At 31.2% G+C, this 19,322-nt stretch overlaps 7 protein-coding genes across 7 annotated transcripts; 2 read left to right on the forward strand and 5 right to left on the reverse strand.

The window, feature by feature from the left end:
• Positions 1–2,297: 2,297 nt before the first annotated feature.
• BIR1 (survivin) lies at positions 2,298–5,477 on the reverse strand (the record flags this gene model as incomplete). Its single annotated transcript, XM_020191623.1, has 1 exon — positions 2,298–5,477. One exon carries the CDS (start codon positions 5,475–5,477, stop codon positions 2,298–2,300), a length of 3,180 nt encoding a protein of 1,059 aa, XP_020048537.1.
• A 333-nt stretch (positions 5,478–5,810) lies between these two features.
• Positions 5,811–6,512, forward strand: ASCRUDRAFT_6839 (uncharacterized protein; the record flags this gene model as incomplete). Its single annotated transcript, XM_020191522.1, has 1 exon — positions 5,811–6,512. One exon carries the CDS (start codon positions 5,811–5,813, stop codon positions 6,510–6,512), a length of 702 nt encoding a protein of 233 aa, XP_020048538.1.
• On the reverse strand, positions 6,509–7,308 carry SEM1 (proteasome regulatory particle lid subunit SEM1). Its single transcript, XM_020192770.1, has one exon. The coding sequence runs from the start codon at positions 7,128–7,130 to the stop codon at positions 6,864–6,866; it is 267 nt and encodes an 88-aa protein (XP_020048539.1). The 5' UTR covers positions 7,131–7,308; the 3' UTR covers positions 6,509–6,863.
• A 2,471-nt stretch (positions 7,309–9,779) lies between these two features.
• MLH2 (mismatch repair protein MLH2) lies at positions 9,780–10,343 on the reverse strand (the record flags this gene model as incomplete). Its single annotated transcript, XM_020190331.1, has 1 exon — positions 9,780–10,343. A coding segment is annotated over one exon (564 nt), but the record flags the coding sequence as incomplete, so codon positions are not given.
• Positions 10,344–10,705: 362 nt separating this feature from the next.
• Positions 10,706–11,011, reverse strand: CNL1 (Cnl1p; the record flags this gene model as incomplete). The annotated part of the gene is made up of 1 exon (XM_020189878.1): positions 10,706–11,011. A coding segment is annotated over one exon (306 nt), but the record flags the coding sequence as incomplete, so codon positions are not given.
• Positions 11,012–11,714: 703 nt separating this feature from the next.
• ASCRUDRAFT_74661 (velvet factor family protein) lies at positions 11,715–13,349 on the reverse strand. The gene is made up of 2 exons (XM_020192771.1): positions 12,959–13,349; positions 11,715–12,872 (listed from the first exon to the last, which is right to left on the reverse strand). Exons 1-2 carry the CDS (start codon positions 12,972–12,974, stop codon positions 11,785–11,787), a joined length of 1,104 nt encoding a protein of 367 aa, XP_020048542.1. The 5' UTR covers positions 12,975–13,349; the 3' UTR covers positions 11,715–11,784.
• A 4,064-nt stretch (positions 13,350–17,413) lies between these two features.
• On the forward strand, positions 17,414–18,733 carry BUB2 (Bub2p). The gene has a single exon (XM_020192772.1). It carries the CDS (start codon positions 17,629–17,631, stop codon positions 18,655–18,657), a length of 1,029 nt encoding a protein of 342 aa, XP_020048543.1. The 5' UTR covers positions 17,414–17,628; the 3' UTR covers positions 18,658–18,733.
• Positions 18,734–19,322: the final 589 nt, after the last annotated feature.

Genomic DNA, 19,322 nt, shown 5'->3' on the forward strand with positions numbered 1-19,322 from the left:
TGTTTTCGTGATTATTTTTAGTGATATTGATATTATCTTGATTTTTCATAATCATTGATCGTTTTACTATGCTTTCTTGAATCTTTTCCACAATTATGTTCTTGGTTTCAATCGTCAAAAGATTAAACTCTCTTTGATTTTTTTTCTTAAAGGAATAATTTATTTGATCAAATGATTGTAACCGGAAATCAATTGTTTCTTCTCTATAATTGGTTTTTATCTTTAGTTGTGATATAGATTCTCTCGGGATTTTTGTAAAGTTTAATTTCTGTATCACTTTTGGTTCATTGACATTGGGTTTTAATAATGGCCAGGCCAAATTATAAATCCAATAATGACGTACGCATCTATAGCAATATAAATTTTCAGCATAATTTAATTTTCTAAATTTCGAGTATCCAATTTTATAAAATTCTTCTTGGTTATAATTGAAATAACAACCACAATTTCTGCAATCGTAAATATTCATGAAATTTGATGTATCCTTTTTGTAAAACCTTGTCATATACAATTTGTGCAAAGTTCGATAAATTTTTCTTTGTTTTATTTCATTAAAATGTTCTTGTGAGTTGATAAAATCAAATGAATCAATAGAATAATCTATTGAATAATCATCTAAAAGTGTAGTTGTTCTTTCTGGAGCTTTTTTTCTAGGTCTTAAATGTCGCCTTAATCCATCTGGTTCTAATGTGTTTTCTCTGGAGTATTCATCTGATTCCAAAATATTAATTTTATCGATTTCTGCGTGTCTATCTATTTTCTTTCTATAATGACCATGAACATGACCATGGCCATGATTTTGACTTTGATTCTGATTGTTGCCATTTGCTGTATTATTCAGACTTGTCTGACTGTTTGTTTTGTTAATGTAAGAAATGTTAGATATATTAGACGCATTTGAGATGTTAGAATGTATAGTGATTTTGTTGGTCTTATCTAAAGGATCAGATTCACTAGGAACTGGTGTTAGATAAACAGGTTGGTTTTTTTTTGTTGAATCTTGATTTAAAACATGAAAATCATCTTCTGGTTCTGAGCCCGAATCAATAATGATAATCTCATCATGGTCGGATTCATAATTAGAATTGTTCTTATCAAAAGCATTATCTGAATTATTGAAATCACTAAAATCATTATGATCATTAGAGTTGTCATTATTGTGAGCGTGTTTCTTTTTAGGATTCTTTTTTTTCGAGTATGCTCCTTTGCCAGTTCTCTCACAGGTAGCACATAAGCAATCTTTATTATCCTTTCCAAAATAACTTGGAGCATAAGTAACAGTTATTTCTTCGCCTCTTAATATTTTCCTTATTGCTACAATAGTCATTCCGTTAGAGCCCTTTGAGCTAAATCTTGCATTTCCTTTACAGTCATGGTTTACAAATCTCGTTGGACCTAACATTAAGCAAGGATTTGCTTTTCTTGAGGTGTGAATAACACTGAAATCACTTTTTCCCAATCTTTTAAAATCCACTTCATTTAAAGGTGCCAAACAGCCATACAAAAACTTGACTTCCTCTCCCTCTTGGAAAGTCTTTCTGGCAACCACACTTGCTTCTAGTTTGCCAGTTTTATGAAAAAATCTGTCTGTTGTTGAAATTTCAAAACCACATTCCGGAGAAAAAATCTGAAGATATTTTCTTGCATGGCCTACAAACTCATCTCTAATCGAATCATTAGGATATTTGCTAAGAAAGTATTTTATTTTTTTTAGATTTTTAAATTCTTCTATTAGTGCTTTATAGTTTTGTCTAGAGGTGTCCAAGAGATGTTTGTGTATTAACGAAAGAATAACTTTAGTTGAAGGTCCATCGTAATGTGTGGATTCGTCTATTTTCCTTATTTCTGCCCAATAAAAGATCTGGTGTTGAAAGAGAAACACACGTCAAAAATGTTAATATAATTTAGAACACTGTTATGTTTGGAAGAAACGCAGGACTTGGGACATACCTTATCAATAAATATTTCTGTTAGAAAGTCGTCAAATTGCGAGAGATATAGCCAATTGAGATTGTGACTCATGACTAGGTGTATTAAGAAACTATAGTATACAGGTATTTATAAAGCAAAAAAACATTAAATGTAGGTGGTTGGAGCTGTTTTTTGTATGTTGAAGAAAACATCAGATAAACAATAAAACATAAATATTTTTTTTCAGTGTTTTCTTTTTGGGCTTTTGCTTGAAATTCAAAATTTAAATGCTCCTGGAACGGGATTTGAACTGCACGCAAATTCTCTGCATGCCTTATTCTAAACAGAAGCACCAGCAGAAGCACCAGCAGCACTGTATCCAGCTGCTATCTCGAAATGGTGGTTGTATCTGTAGCCTCGTCACAGCGAAGAAGCTCGATGGCCTTCATGCCCTCCTTCTCAAACACCTTTACCATGCTCTCGCATGTAAGCATCAATAGCTTTTTCGTCTGTGCAGCTTCGTAGTTGATCCATTCTTCGATTGTCATGTCCAATTCTTTCTCAGGCATTTGCAATATAAATCCAGTCAATAGCCCTTCAGAATCGCTGTTCAACTGACACTCTAATTTGACAATCTCGTCCAAAAATTGATTGGCATTTTTCAAGTCAGAAAGCTTCTCATTTAGAATTTCTTTGTGGTCCACAACTTTCCAATGCTTTGGGAGCATCTCCACTCTATTTTTGTTTCCAAGCTTTAACCGTAAATCCAATTGGTAATCCCGAAGCTCAGTCGTGTTATTGTCCATTATGCAACTAGTATATTCATAATCAGGTGTTCCTTGTGCAAATGGAGCAATGCTATTGAGATTTGACGTATTATTCATATTGGCTGGCGACCGTATTGGTGTTAGGTATGGAGAAGCCATTAACGATTTTTTGGCATCATCTGCAAATACCAACAGCTTATTAGTTGTATCTAGATTTGGAAGTCTGCTTTGTGTCATTGTGTTTTCTGCCATGGGCATGAATGATGATGTATTTATCGAGGAGTCTTCAATTGATATGACTAAAGAAGAGTCTTCCACATTTATTCTAGAATCGTGGTCATTATTATAATCACTATCATTCTCATGATCTTTTTTGTTCTTGTTATCGTTATCTTTCTCGTTTTTTCTATCTCTATCTAGATTCCCAGTTGAGCTTCTATGAATATCGCTCTTATTTATGCTATCATTATCAGTATCATTGATATTTGTATGATTATTATTCTTATTGTTGTTGTTTTGACTATCATTTTCAATTTCCAAGCTGCCTTCAACTGTATTTTCCATAATAATGTTGTTGAACGTATTATCTGTAACATTTAAAATATCGTTCCCAAAATTATGCATTTTATCTTCTAACTCTTTTATAACTTCTAGTCGAGTAGAATTGGCTGCAGGCTCAAAATTTTGTTGTGCCTGTAGTTGAGAACTTTTGTACTGTGACAAAAAAGTCTTTTTTCGTTGTTCTTCTTGTTCCTCAATAAATGAAAATGACTTAAGAATACTTTCTCTTAAGGACTTTCTTTTAAAGGTTGAAGGAGAAATTTTACTATCAAAATTTCTGCCCCCTTTATTTAACAGTAAAAAATCTATTAGACTTTCTTGCTTGTCTTCACTAGTAACAGCATCATGAAAAACTTCAGAGCTTTCAAAGGTATCATCGACTTGGTAGACTTCTTGAGTTTCTTTACTATGATTTTCATTTAATTCGTTCTTTTCCACATCGACTGCTTTTGCATTATATACATTTTCATCATCTTTAATAGAGTTGTGTATCTTAATCAGGTTTTTATTATCTTCATTTTCACTCATTTCAACTTTGTTATTATCGGTAACCTCACTAGTTGGTAATTCATTGGCAATTTTTTTAGGATTTTGCAAGAAATTGTCAACACTATCAAGTTTATTTATCATATTTTCTGGTTCATCTTTTGATAAATGATTATGCAAACTAACGAATTTTAATTCATTATCTTTTGTTTTGAAATTTTTTACTGTCTCGGATGACAAGTCTTTTTCTTCTTTTATTTTATCAACCAAATCGTTGCTTTGAATAAAGCTATTAGTTTTTCTTTTGTTATTTTCTGCCAATTTAGACTCTTCATTTTTATAATTATTACTATTAAAATCATTATTTTCTTCTCCATCAAGCAGAAAAAAACTCAATAATTCTGTATTATTTGTTATAGATGTTTTTCTTAGAGACTCATTTGTTGTTTTATTTTCCTTGTGCACATTCTTTGTATTCTGAAGTGTTGAATTTTCAGAGGTCTGAGGTCTAGAAGAACTTGCAATTAATCTTGATTTTTTATTTCTGGCTTTCGTTAAACCATCGTTACTGATAAAATCATTTAGCAAAAAGTCTTCAGAATCTAAACCACTATTTGAGTTTATTGAACTTGATTTTAAGTATGATTTTGATCTTGATTTTGATCTCAATCTTGAATTTGACTTGGTTTTCATTTTAGATTTTAATTTTAATTTGGATTTGGATTTGGATTTGGATTTGGATTTAGACGTTGAATATGATTTAGTCTGAATTATACCGGCATCTTCTACTTCTTCAATATCAGAATCTTGCAATATTGTACTTGAAATTGTTGATTTAGAAGTATTACTTCTCGTTCTTTTATTCGTTCTTAGTTTTGATATATTTACGTTAGAATTATCAGTTGTGGGTATTAAATCGGATATATCATCGAGTTGCATAGTTTTTCTTTTTTTTGAAGTTGTTATACTGGCTTTTGAGGAATTAACCAGATGATTTAAACCAGAAATTTGAGAATTATTGGGACTAAGCTTATAATTTTCCTTTTCCTGGTCATTATTATTATCTATATGTATTAAATTATCGGAAAATTTGAAAAAATAACAATCTGGAGATCTCTTTTTATGTTCTTTCAAAGGATCATCATTTTTTTCCCATTGTTTTAAAGATTTGTTGCAATATATACAAAATACTTGATCAAAATTTGAATTTAAAGAGTCAGGTAAATAATAAAAACCTGCATTAATCATTCTCAATGAATTTGGAATCCAATTTGGATGAGTCTTGCTATTATCATAAGGCCATTTTTTGAGAAACGAATTTTTCCTTATTTCAAGCATTTTTTTGCCAAATGGATCATTAAAAATATCAATTTTGGACCAATCGTAATCTTTCAATTCCAAGTTAACATTTTGCTCTAAAAAAGTATCTCTGTGCTGTTTTTGTAAAAGGAAAATTGATTGCAAACAATCTGAATTTGAATATTTGAGGTGATATTCAATAGGATTTACGATATTCTCCCAGTTGGATATTTTTTTATTACAGCCCGAACATGTAACTCTATCTGGATTCAATTTTGTAGGAGTGAAATAAAAGCCTTGTCCAGCCATTACTTCCCACGATGGGTAGCTGTCAAAGCTGTTGTTTGGTGGCCATGTAATTTTAATCTTTTTTTGCTTTCCAATTTCCTTTGGCTCCTTGAAGGAATTTAGCCTGGTTTCTTTGAAGTAAAAAGAAGACACTGCTCTAGTCATTCTCCAGACAGAATCAAAGTAACCAAAACAATTCTTGTGTAAATGAAACAGATTCAGTCCATGCTATGTCAACTGCTTGGGAAAGTTCAGTTGTTTATTTATTCATGAAGAAAATCTCAATTTGTAAACACATCCACAGAACTGGTTTTGATTTGACATGTTTTTTCATGCGTGTTTCTGCATGAATTCTAATCCGGAAGTGCTTCTCAAATGTGACCTTCTAGGAGCAATTTTGTTCTCCCTTTGGTTCCTTACCAGTATGTTTTTTTTATTATATTTAGATCAAATTTACCCAATCAGACAAGCCATCATATCTATATTAACGACAGCAGAATGAGATTCAATATCTTCTTCTTTATTTTTAGTTTGGGTTTTGTTTTTAACCTTTCCTTTTCAAAGAATATTTTTGACCCAAGTAAGTTCAAAGACAGCAACTTTGATTTCAAAAAAGCTAAAAGATCTTATCAAACCATTTTAACTCCCAAGGAAATGAACGTTGATAAATTCACTTCCAATTTGATATCCTTAGATAGTTTTAGAAATAAACAAATATCTGTTTTTTCGTACTATTTAAGGGATCATAATGATTTATTAAATGAATTGCTCACTTCATCACTGAACAACAAAATCAATCTTATTATTTTTGTTCCAGTTGATTCCCAATTAGAAAAATTGCCTTTAAAACCCTGGGAATTTCCTACAAAAATCGAGGATGATAAATATACTGAAAAGGAAATTGACGAAATTTCTTCAGCTAATGTTCAAGACTTTATTAAAAGCCATATAGTTAATGTTAATCATAATTTGGCTTCTCTTTCAAATAATAAAGAAATTTCGTTGATCACTTTGAATGATCATAGATTAGTTTTCACACACAATCATCAAGAAAATACAGACGATGTTTATTTTGTTAAAGCTGAAGATTCTGATGCCAACTCGTGGTTTAAAGTCGTTGAATCTAAAGAAATTCGATTAGAGAATTCAAATCTTTTAGTTGCTGTTATTGATGGTGTTTTGGATATTCCCTCAATTTAATATCACTATTATATTTCTTTGTTTTTTATTCATTCTTATTTTTGAAATTTTTTTAAGTGTCATTATCGAGACAAGTATGTTTTATTTATGGTTTTCTATTATATACTGAATTTATGGATATTTTATTTATTAAAAACTAGAGAATCTTTCTCTACCTGACTTGAAATATTTAGCTATTCAAATCTAGAACCATAAAAGCACACGCATAAAATACAAATAAAAAAACCTGAACACAAAGTGTAACAAATATATCAAAGAAAAAAAGAGAAAAACATATATTAAAAGGTCGACTGGATTTATAAACCATAACCCCAAACGCTAATTTGAATCTCAACAGTATATATTTGCATTTCATCTGTTACGCGTCAATTCTTTCTTTAATTGTTCGCTAAAATCATCACCTACATCATCATCATCCCAATCTTGATCCCATAATTGGTTTTCGCCTTCAGCGCCTAATGTCTGATCTTCTTCCCAATCTTCAATGGCAAAATCCTCAAACTCATCATCTTCTTCTAAAGTTTGGATTTCAGGGTCTTTTTTTAGCTGATTTTCCTTTGGTATTCCTGTTTGTTGAGGAGAACCACTTTGTGGTGTAGCACCAGATTGTTCAGACATGATTGAAATCAAATGCTGTTTAGATATAGAATGAACCTATTAGTTGATGAGAGTCTCTCTTTTCGATTTTTTTTTTCCGTTTATTTACCCGCATTTATATCAACGTACGATCGGAAATATGCGGTCAGGTGATTATATAATCTATTTACTTTTGAATAGTTCTTGTGTATACAAGGTTATTCCTACAGTTAGTGTCCCTTTTTCATTTTATCAGATAGAAAAATTGGACTACTTTGAGGAGGTTTTCTTTGTTAATTTTGTGAGGTTCCTTGATTATATTTTCCGGAAGAAATTTTCGATTTTAAAGAGCGTTTGGTGCCACTCGGAATAAGCTCCATCTCGCATTTCCGGGTAACTCCTTTTCTTGATATTATCCGGTGTGTTCAAAATCCATCTTTCTGAATTTGGTAGAATATTTTTTGGATTCAATTCTGAAAAACTGTAAAACTTTTAAAAACAAACCGAAGATCAGTAAATCATCCTAAAAACCTATCACTAAAAATACCTGCACGAACTTTTTCTAAAGAATTAAGTAAATAAAAGCAATTAAAAAGCTCCCAATTGGCTCAACAATTGATACAAAACAGATTAATAGGGATGCCAAATTTTTATAAACATGATTTAAGCTGAATTTCAGCTAAAAGTAATATTTCTAAATCTTAAAAGACAACTACAACAATAGAAAATTAATAGTGCAATTTAGGTATTAAGTATGAACGATTCCCCATATGAAATAACTTTTTTTCTATCAAAAAAAAAAGGTTATAATAGGTTGAATATAATTTTTAAATTTATCCAAAATAACCAACCAATAGTATTAATTCAAACCCAAGTCATATAAACTTTATTCCGAAACTATTCGAGAAAAAAATTAGATTAGTGAAAAAATAATATTTTTTAGCATTATATGGTGGTAATATTGTTTTCTGTGATAAATTGTTGCATTTTATCAATATTTTCTTTATATGGGCTCTCTTCAATTAAAAGCAGACGTAATTCAGTTTTAAATAGTTCATTTTTAAGCTCTTCATGAGTTGAAAATATAGTTATAAATTCTTCTTTCCAACTTCTAAAACTAGTGTTTGTTGAAAGAGACTCGCAATTTTGTTTTAACTCTTTCAACTTTGTATTTCCATCAACCATCAAAGCGCGTTTTTTCTTTTTCTTTATTTTTCCTCTATTTTTTGAAGAACTTGACTTTCTTTTCAGAGGTAATAATTTTGAATTCTGAATATCTATATTTTTCGAATTCGATTGATTAATAGACGAGACTATATCATTCCATACAGAAGGGGGAGCAATGGATTTTAAAGCAGTTTTCGATGGTGTTAAACTGGTCTTTCTAGGTTTGGCTTTTGTTTTTAAAACTAAGCTTGAGTCTTCAGGATCGATTATAGTTGAGTCATTATTTTCAGAATCATCATCATCAATCAAAACTTTTTTTGGATTAATAAAATTTTGGGGTTTATCTTGAATTGTTTGTTTCATTTTTGACAAAAAAAACGGATTAGATATAGTAATATCTTTAGTGATTGATAAATCTTCATTCGGGTCATCATTTGAAAATAAAAGATTTCTATCAGATTGAAGATTATTTGTATCTGAATCATTTCTAGCGGATGAACTTTGCATTGTAGTATGATGCATGCTGCTCATCCAGCTACTAGATTCTTCTTCATCATTGTTATTTTCTTTCTTTGAATCAGATTTGTTTTTTTCAAATTTATTCAAACGGTCGTCCAAATTTCTTAATTTAGAGGCTGGAGAAGTACTTGTGATAATAGGTTGGTTTTTGGAGTAATTTTTGTTTTGTATTTCCTGGTTAAATATATTCTGCTGATTTAGTTCCTCGTTTATGATTTGTTCTAAATCCATTTCACTGGATGAGTTATTTAACAATATATCATTGGGGCTTATTCTTTTCAATTTTGAGTAACTTGTTTCGGTTTCTAAAATTTCATGAAGATTTTCTTGAATTGTGTTTATATTTTGATTTTGATTTTGATTTTGAGTAGTGTCTCTTTCATCACCATTTATTATATGGTGATTTTCAGCTACTTTTAATTGTAAAAATTCATCTAGTTTATCTAGTATGATATCTTCTTCATTTAAAAGCACGTCGCCCTTTTCAGGCTCGATATTTACATCGCCTTTCAGATATTTTTGATTATCATTTTGAATATTAAAACCTGGGGTGATTATGTTTATATACCAAAAATTAGGAGTAAGTAAATTCAAAATTGAATAGATATTTTTGATTAATTTATTAATTTTTTTACCAAAAGAGAGATTCAATTGTAGAAGACGATTGTTTAAGGCCAAAACTTTGATTGGTTTTCTTTTAATAGTTGGAATTGAAGAAGTAGCACTACATATGGGCAAAACATAGGAAACTGACCATGAATATTTATGGAGTTTATTTTGGTCTTCATATATTTGAATTGAATTTTCGTTTAAATAAAATTTTAAATTTTGAGCGTGGAAAAAGGAGTTTTTAGGGATTTTAATGTTTAAAATGGAGGAAAATAAACGAATTGAATTGATCTTTGAGTTCAAGATCAAGTCTTTGTTTCTATCATTAATATAGGTTATTGTGCCATTTTTGTTTAGTTTTACAGATTTTAGGATGAATCTGATATTCTGACAGTATATTAAACTGTAGTTTATGATTAAGTTTTTTAGATTTTCAATTAAGGAAGGGGTCTTCTTTTGAAAGAATTTTTTCCTTACAGGTAGTTTATTGAATAGATTTTTGACAATGATTGAGGTGCCATTTGAAGCAGCTGTATTCTTGAAAGAGTTTTGAATTGGAAGACCGGATATATCAACTGACCAAGATTGAGCAGTTGAATCAGAGGATGTTTTGGAAGTTATAGATAGATTCGAGGCTAATTGAGTTATAAAAAAGAGAGCTTCACCTCTAAAGCCTAGAGTGTTTATTGACAAATGGATGTCGTTGTAATTTGATATTTTTGAGGTTGTTGAATTGCAGCACATTAGTTGTCTATCAAATTTCGGTACACCTTTGCCATTATCCTTTACCGATAGGTAATTTAAACCAGCAGAATTTGAATCGTATTCGATAGTTATGGTTGTTGCAGAGGCATCGATGGAGTTATCTATTAGTTCTTTTATGACAGCTACTGGAGAAAAGACAGCAGATGAGGAGGTGATAGTAACAGCAGTTTGAGATGGTATTCTTTTTATTGCCATTTGGTGATTTATTAATAGAAAGCAAAATAAAAGTGATTGAATGTTACTGTGGAGAATAATGTATATCGAATAGTATATATTGAATCATAAGATTACATTATAGTTTATGAATTATAAAATGAAGTGAAATGGAAAGGAATAAAATTTTAGAAGAGCAAGAAAAAGTAGAGCGGTGAGTTTCGGCGGTAAAACAACAACAAAAAAAATATAAAAAAATATAAAAAAATGGAGGTAGTTAATTGAAAATACAGAAGGAGTTTCGAAAAACGTATGAATTGAAGAAATGGAAGGAATATTTGAATAAAAAAAAAGGAAAATCAAATAAATCAAGACAAACTCTTGATGAATTGTTCTAGATTAAGGATCCTTTGTTTAAAATCTTTAACAATCATGTCAATTTGCTGGACCTTTAAAAAATCATTTAGTAATTCATCTAACTGGTCATTTAAATCTTTGAATTTAACAACCTCAGACTGGATTTCATCTTCGATAAATACTTCAACATTGTATCTTTTATTTGAAACACTTAGCTCGGTTTCCTCAGCCAAAGACTTGATTCTGTCGTTGATTTTGTAGATAAGATAGTCGAAGTTCAAGGCCAACTGTTTGACGTTCAAGGGGTCGTCATCAACAGAGATGGTGTCAGTATTAGCGTTGGCTGAAGTTTGATCATCTGCGATGCGACTGTTCTGATCGGTGGCTGTTTCGGTATGGTCTTCAGGATTGGAAGTGGCAGAAGAGTCGCCATTATCGGGATGAGCGTTGGAAGACTGTGGATTGAGTGTGTGGGAAGAGGTGAGCGTTAGCTGGGACAAAGAGCAGGTGGCGGTGGAAACACCGGAGAGAGAGGCCACGTCGTTGTCGGGATCGTCCATTGCTGCGTGTGCTGCTTGGTTTGGATGATGTGGAGAGGAACGCGAGCTTGAAAAGGCACAGAAGCGGAAGTGCCAGTGCTGTGGAACGATTGGCACGAGACCAGAAAGCTGCACATCTTCAACGGCGTCTTCTCAGCACCTCCTTCAGCTGTGCGATAAGAAGGGAACCAATGGTTAGTGTGAAAGAGCATATATGAAATGATTGTATAGGAAAATGTTTCATAAAATGTAGAAGGGACTATAGAACTAAAAGAAATTTAAAACAAAATGTTATGGGTCTTCCTTTTTGTGAGATGTGAAAACAGAAAAACATTTGATGATGAATATAGAGGAACGCACTAAATATTAGAAACAAGCATATGAAGAGGAGTGATAGAAATATTGATCAAAAAAATAACTGAAAAAAAATAGGAAAAATTGGAAAAAAATAACAAACATCATAGAAAACAGGCAACAGAGAAACATAACTTGACTTAACAGTAAATAAAAACAAAAACAAAAAGAAAAACAAAACCAAAAAAATAAAATGAAAAAATAGAATGAGAAAAAAAAATGAGCAGATTATCTTATGAAATCACTTGTAGCGTGTTGTTTGAGACTTTTCTCTTTTTGAGAGGTTTTTTGAAATTGTTGTCATCAAAATTGAGAAACTCATCCTCAAAATCATCTCTGTTTTTTCTTTTCTTTTCAGAATTACGAATTGGTATCTTTATGCCTTGGTTGGCAAAACATTTGCTTAGTTCTGTGCTCTTACCGACTCCAGGAAACTGTTTGGGGATGTATACTTTGAATCTGTCAGATAGAATTTCACACAATGAAGTACATGAAGCACTTTGAGAGTTTGGATTTAACAAAGCATCTAGAGGATTAACTTTGAACAATGAGAATTTTAATTTAAATTCGCCTTCCACTCGAACCGAAATCTCTGGAAAGACAAACCATAAGCCATATTCGCCATTTAAGTCTTTAACTTTGCTTGGGTTCTTGACGACTTCTCCATTGAGATTCCGAACTGGACCATGGATAAACGAATCGTTGATATTTCCTGACTGCTTAGCCAATTCCAGATCAAAGATCAAAGTTTTGGTTTGGCTGTGGTTGGAAGTGTTGGGAGTATGAGGAGTGTTGGGGGTGGTGGGGGTGTTTGGCGTATAGCCAGAATTGTAACCGGGAGTGCTAATAGGTGTGGTGTCGAAATCACTGTCTCTATCTCTATCATTATTAACAGTTAGATGGTTGTTTGAGGTGGTGTTATTGGGTGTGTTGATGATGATATTGTTATTCATGTCAATATTTTTAGGGTTTGAATAAGTGTGATTATTTATGTTATTGATGGAAGTATCATTTTTGACAATCTTTTTGAATTTTTTCTTGTTACTGTTTGCGATTTTTAGTTTCTTGGTTAGAATCTTTTTGTCAGGGATTGAATTTATAATACTTAGGTCAATGTTTCTTTCAGGATCCCATAATTGGGCTATCAACATGTAGTACTGAGAATCAGCGAGATCATCAGCAAGAAGTTGTTTTCCAGTGAATTTATCTCTCATACACAATTTTATACAGGGAGGAGGAGAAATGTTTCTTCTGTCTTTATCACCAAGACCACACATTCTAGCCTTTTCTGGTTGTTGTGCAACAATCAATTCGTAGTCAACTGATGTGAGTAGTTGGGTGCTGTTAGTATTTGTTAGACAGTCGACGTGAACTAAATATATTATATTCATCAGCGATTATACATACTATTGTCGTAGCTCATTGTTAATGTCAGCTAAATTGAATGAGTAAAAAAAAACGGGGATTGGGTAGAGGAAAATCAGAAATCAGTATAGGTTAGGGATGTAGCTCCTTTAGAAGTTAGAAAAGTTAGCCAATGAGTAAACGTTAAATAGCAGAATAATAATAAAGGAATATATATATCGAGATAATAGAAATCAGAATATATTCATATAATAGGGTAAAATTAAAGAATTGATGATTTGATTAGGAATGAGGAATGATTTATTTATTGCGGTATTTCTATATTAAAAATGAGATTAAAATGAGATTAAAGTGAAGTGAAATGAAGTGGATTAAATGGATTAAATGGATTGAATGACTTGAACAAAACAAATGGATAAATTGAGTAGTTTATTAATTTATTAATTAATTAATCAAGATCTTAATTGAAAATGAAATGAAAATTAAAATAAAAAAGAGACATCTTAAGAGAATATCAGGAATTTGAAATAAATTTATATTAACAATCCTGAATAAACAGAAAAATTCAGAAATTGAGTAAAGAGACAGAAAGAAGAGAAAGAAAGAAAGTTTACTAAAATGGAGAAATTCAAAAAATCCAAAGAAATCCAAAAATTCATTAGCTATTTTAAATATTCCAAATATTTAAAATATTTAAGATTAAACAACATGAACAGTAAAAGAAATTTATAATTTTTGTAAAAGCATAAAAGTGTAAAAGTGCAAAAATGCAAAGGTTATAAAACCCAGTTTGGAGATCCAAAAATTAAAACACTGAACTTCAAATAGTATCAAATCCAAGCAGAGCCTTTTAGTGGTTGGCTATAAGCTACCTGTGGTTGAAAAGAGCTAACATGGCTTGAAAAGAACTTTGAATTTCAAAGATAATAGAAATCCAAAATCAAAATACCAACTTAATAAGATCACAATAATAAACTTAATAATAGAAATATTATTAAGATTGTTGCTATTGTCTAATTATGTATCTGTATTGTCTTCACCCTATTTAATTACCAATTATGAAGAATCTTGACTTTGTATACTATTGTTTACATGAACCCAAAGATTTGGAAGTGGTGAACGAAAAAGAACAGTGCAAGATTGTTATTAGTTTTAGTGTTAATTTTAAATTTTGTTAAATTTTTTTCTTTTATTTTCCTTTTGATCAACAAGTTCTAGTTTATTGTCACCAGAACTATCCCCAAGATTATCATTGAAACAATGCGAAAGGCATGAATAAAACTTGACATGCTCTCCTGGCATAGTTCAAGCCTTTTCTAGGCTAGTCCAGAAGGCTTTTAAAGGCTATCAACAGAACTGATAATGCGCAAGGCCTAAGGCTATCGGAGCCAGAAGCTGAGGCAGTTGCAACGCTGCAGCTGCAGCTGCAGCCTGTGAAGATAGTCGTGCTGCTGACCCGCTCATCGGCCCCTTCAGCTTGCCTCAGCCTTGTAGGCTTACTCAGCGGTGCAAGCTCTGTGAGCTGTTCAAGCTTTCTCCAAGTTAGAGACTCCGCAGCACACAGCGCAGATCCGTCGTGATCCGTCGCCAGCGCGGTGAGTAGACAGATCCCGCGCTGGATTCCGACTCAGCGCTGCGGGCCGCTTGGAATTTGGTAACCAACAAACTCAGACTGCAGCGCTTCCACTTCGTATAACTGACTTCACCTTGTTAATTCACCACCAGACTCTCGGGTTTGCACACTGAGTGAGCTCATGCACACTACTTTTGCTTGCCCATCCACCTCCAACCACACGAAACGACTTCAAATAACTCTAAATAATCCAAAATTGTCAGCAATCGAGTTGGCAAACTCCTGAATCTGCCGTTTTTTTATCAGCAGAATTATCAATAAAACTATCAATGTCCATTGATAAATAGATTTGCGTCCAGTGGTACTAATTAAGTTGCAAATTCTGCTTAGTTCTAGACCACACATCTTGGTTTGTTCAAGTCAAAGTAATGTATGAAGAATTAAATATAGTCCAAAGGATGCAAGGAAATAAAAACTTTAGACTATCTCAAAAACCTTTTTTAGGAAAATAGGATAGGATTGGGATACCAATGTTATAAATGTTTTAAGTATTTTTAATATTTTTCAATGTTTTCACTGTTTTTATTTCTGCACGGTTTTAGGAAACGGCAGCAACAAATTAAAATATTTGAAAACGGATTGCAATAACACCATGATTGTATGTTGCTTCACCACTCTCACCAAATTCATCTATTACTTTGCCCTTTTAGAGTCGCGATTCTATTTTTGTGGTTTAAAATTCACACCCAGATTTTCAAATATTCTGTTGCCCAATCTTTTTTTCTCCTCGATTTTCACATTAATAGCTGTTGCGTATTTTCGCAATACTCAAAAATCAGGGAGATAACTCAGAGACAATATCAGAGACAAATTTAAAAATCAGCCAGGCTAAGCTGAGCCAATCTTCTTTTCCCAATCATCTTTATAACCACCTCCCACAATTCGTTTATCCCTATTCACGATCCTGATTCTTCCTCCTGCTTTCTAGAACGTTAAATTCCTGCTCGTTCTTTCAATTTCCACCCTTCAAGATTCACTCTTATGACAATCACATGAGATTTACGAACTGATAGCATGAATAGCAGCAATCCAAATAATATTTGCAATAATTATTTTGTTCAACAAATTGTCCTAGAACACACCGAAAACCATGATTCAAAACGACCATTTTGGGGTGCTCTTCCATCAGTTTTGTCAAACCCAAAAGCAACTTTTCTGGCTTATTTCTTTTGCTTGACGATATTATACCATATTATATTCCACCATTATATTGTAACTGACTACATCAGCTTGTCCCACGTTATGTCAGTCTTAGTGTTTTCACTGCTCAACTATCACTTACTTCATTTGCTGCATTTGGTCCATTTTTTTCATTTAAATCACCTTTTCTTCGAATCACTGCTAATGATAATCATTATCACCATTTCGGTTTTTTCAAACTAAACTAAATTTGCACAAAATACACTATAAACTGCGCTTTCAATTACAAATTTTCAACTGTAATTTTAACTACTAAGTTCCTAACAAGAGTCAACTTAAAGTGCAATAACTTGCAAATAGTCTTTTTTTTCTTCCAGTTCAATTGTATTTCCAACTTCTCTCAACAGCTCAGCTTAGACATAACTGATTAACCAGTACTTCGCCTAAGGTTCTGGGTTTTTTTTCTATTTTAAAGCTTGTTGGAAAAATATCGCCCACAACTTTAGAAAGCTGCAATGCATTACACTATCAGTTCAAGAATGCACTCACAATAAAAAAGAAAGGGCTGAAACAATCTTTCTTTTTGCTATCTTACAAATTTGAAAATTCTTCACCAACCTCTTCCCACTGTCAAAAGGAAACCTTTGAAGTTTGCCCACTGGTCGATTCCATTTTCACTGATAAATTGTCTTTTATCATGGCTATCTGCTCCAATTGTTGATAATCACATAATCACTGTGTTATTAAATAATTTCATCATTATATTATCAAACCATAGTTTAAGATCAGTCATTCACAGCAAATAATTGCATTATTATTTTAAACTATGGGTATGCCAATTCTACGATTTTCATCGTCGCCAAAACAAATACATCTCCATATTTATTCTTATTCAATCACTTTACGTACTAATCGGTTATCACCGATTACCAACAATAACCTGTCTCGCTCTCCCAATCCACCCATTTCAATGTGGTTTCCTACTAGTTCTAAACACAATCTCCAGTGTTCTCCTAAAAATAATCTAAAATCATATTTATTATTTTCCCCTTTATCTTCTCGTCTCTTTTTTCAGCTCTCTTAAGGATTCCCTCAATAGAAAAAAAACAGATTCCAGAAAATAATTACATGCTTATAGACCACAGAACGAGGGTTTGCTTATGTAATGTAATAATTCACGGGGATGGGGTTTCACATATCATAAAAGATAATGAAATAAATAATGAATTGAATTGAATTGAATTGAATTAAATTGAATTAATTTTGTTAAGTATTTTCAAAATTAAATCATCACTGCTTATCTTATCCCACAACTAAAAAACTAAGTCAGATTGTAATTACATCAACACCCAACAAAACAATAAAATCAAAAAGAAAACATAATCTAATTCAATGTGCCTAACCACCGTAAATCTATTCAACAAATTTGATATTCATCGCATTAATTATGAAAAATCAATTAAATCGCAACTCTTTATAATAATATCAAATTCATATCAAAATACCGCCAATTTTTGTAATTCTGCCACCATAAACTCCATTATCTATTGAATTATCGCTTACTTTTAAACAATTCATTTAAAACAATAGGCGGCAAACAAATTAAAATTTAAACTTGTTTGCTCTTTGCTGTTTACAATTTCCTTTCTCAATCTTCAGCTTCGTTTTGTTTTGTTTTGTTTTGTTTTATTTTTTTTTTTTTATTTTATTTGTTTTTCTTCTGCCTTAAAACGTCAAAACTCATAGAAATGATTTAAAAAATCAACTTCAAATTAATCTAATCAAATCAAATTTATTTAAAATAATAAGAATCATAAATTACTAATATTATAATATTATTGAGTATTAATGCATTAGCTGCCCTCATTCAACTTCATCAAATTCCCGATTGAAATTAATAAACAATAGCATAGTCCTAAACAATAATCCCCAAATAATAATGGATACTGCAATAAATAATCGTTCACCACCTAAAAAAAGCAGAAAAAAGGATACCATAGAACAGTTTCTAACTGCAAATCAAATCATACTTAAAACTGGTTTATCTCAGCTAAGATATATGATCTTGGTCGATGGTTTGAAGACTCCTCAAGGATACGATAGCTGTCCCTACAGAGTATACGTTTGGTCAATCTTATTAAGAGTAAATTCAAATAATTCCACAAAAGTTTATCTCAACTTGGTATCAAAGGGTCCTCCATTATCTTATTCAAAAATTAAAAACGACACTTTTAGAACTTTAACAAAAGATCTAGTCTTTTTAAGCAAAGTATCGGAGCAAAGTATTACAAGAGTTTTATCAGCTTTTGCATGGTACCAAGAAGACTCTACAATTAATAATAATAACAATAATAACAACAATAATATCAATAATATCAATAATATCAGAATTTCACCTTATGTTCAAGGAATGAACATTTTAGTCGCTCCATTTTTATACATTTCTAAAAGTGAACCAGAGGCTTTTTCATTATTTCATTCCTTATTAACAAATTACTGTCCATTATATGTTACATCAACGATTGAAGGAGTTCATACAGGCTCAATGTTAGTTGACATAATATTGAAAAAAATAGATCCCAAACTACACAGTTATTTAAATTTGAAACTATTGAAAACAGAAATTTATGCATTTCCATCGGTTTTAACACTATGTGCTTGTACTCCTCCTTTAAATGAAGTTCTAATATTATGGGATTTTTTATTTTCTTATGGAATTCATATGAATATCTTATTCATTGTCGCTCAATTGATACTAATTCGAAATGATATATTACAAAGTAGTTCTCCCATGAAATTATTAAGAAATTTTCCCAATTTGAAAAGTAAACAAATTATTAAATTGTCAATTAGTTTTATAACAAAACTATCCGATGAAATGTACCAACTTTTAGTTAAACATCCTTATGATTCTTCCGTGAAATTTAGAGTGCAATCTTTATTGAAAAAACAGGCTCTGAATAATTAATTGTTTTTTTCTTAATCTACATAATATATCATCACCATTTCAAAAAGTCATTTCATTTGTTAGATTTTAATAAAAATTATTGCATTCTGTTTCAGCATCACTTTTTTGTAGAGTTTATTTTTTTATCCTTCAAATATCAGATATCAAATATCAAATCCAAATTTTGTTTTTATAATTTTGATGAATTAATTAAGTTTGCTTTGTCTATTATATTATTGTATTATTATATTTATCAAAAACAAAAAAATTTAAATTTTTAAAAACAAAGACTTATTTTTCCAAAAGTTTATTACATGAAGCTTAGCTCTCGTCATACTCCAATTCTTTCGAATAACTATCTAAATTTTTATGAATTCAACATTTCAACTTTTTTCAACTTTTTTCGACTTCTCAGTTATGCATTTTTTTCATTTACACAATCTGCTTATAGTGAACAAAAATTATAATTTATTAACATCTCTCAATGGAAAACCACAGAAACAATTATTGCACATCTCCTTTGTGATCTTGTTGCCTCTTATTTTTTTATTAAGGTACAATTCTAATGTTGAAATTCAGAATCTAGATTTGAAATAAATCTTTCTATTGTTTTTATTTGAAACCATTAGAATAATTTTGATTAGTACACAATTAGGAAAGACCCATTGAAAAACAATAAGATTATG

This window comes from Ascoidea rubescens, assembly GCF_001661345.1.
Source record: "Ascoidea rubescens DSM 1968 unplaced genomic scaffold ASCRUscaffold_3, whole genome shotgun sequence".
Lineage (NCBI taxonomy): Eukaryota > Fungi > Ascomycota > Saccharomycetes > Ascoideales > Ascoideaceae > Ascoidea > Ascoidea rubescens.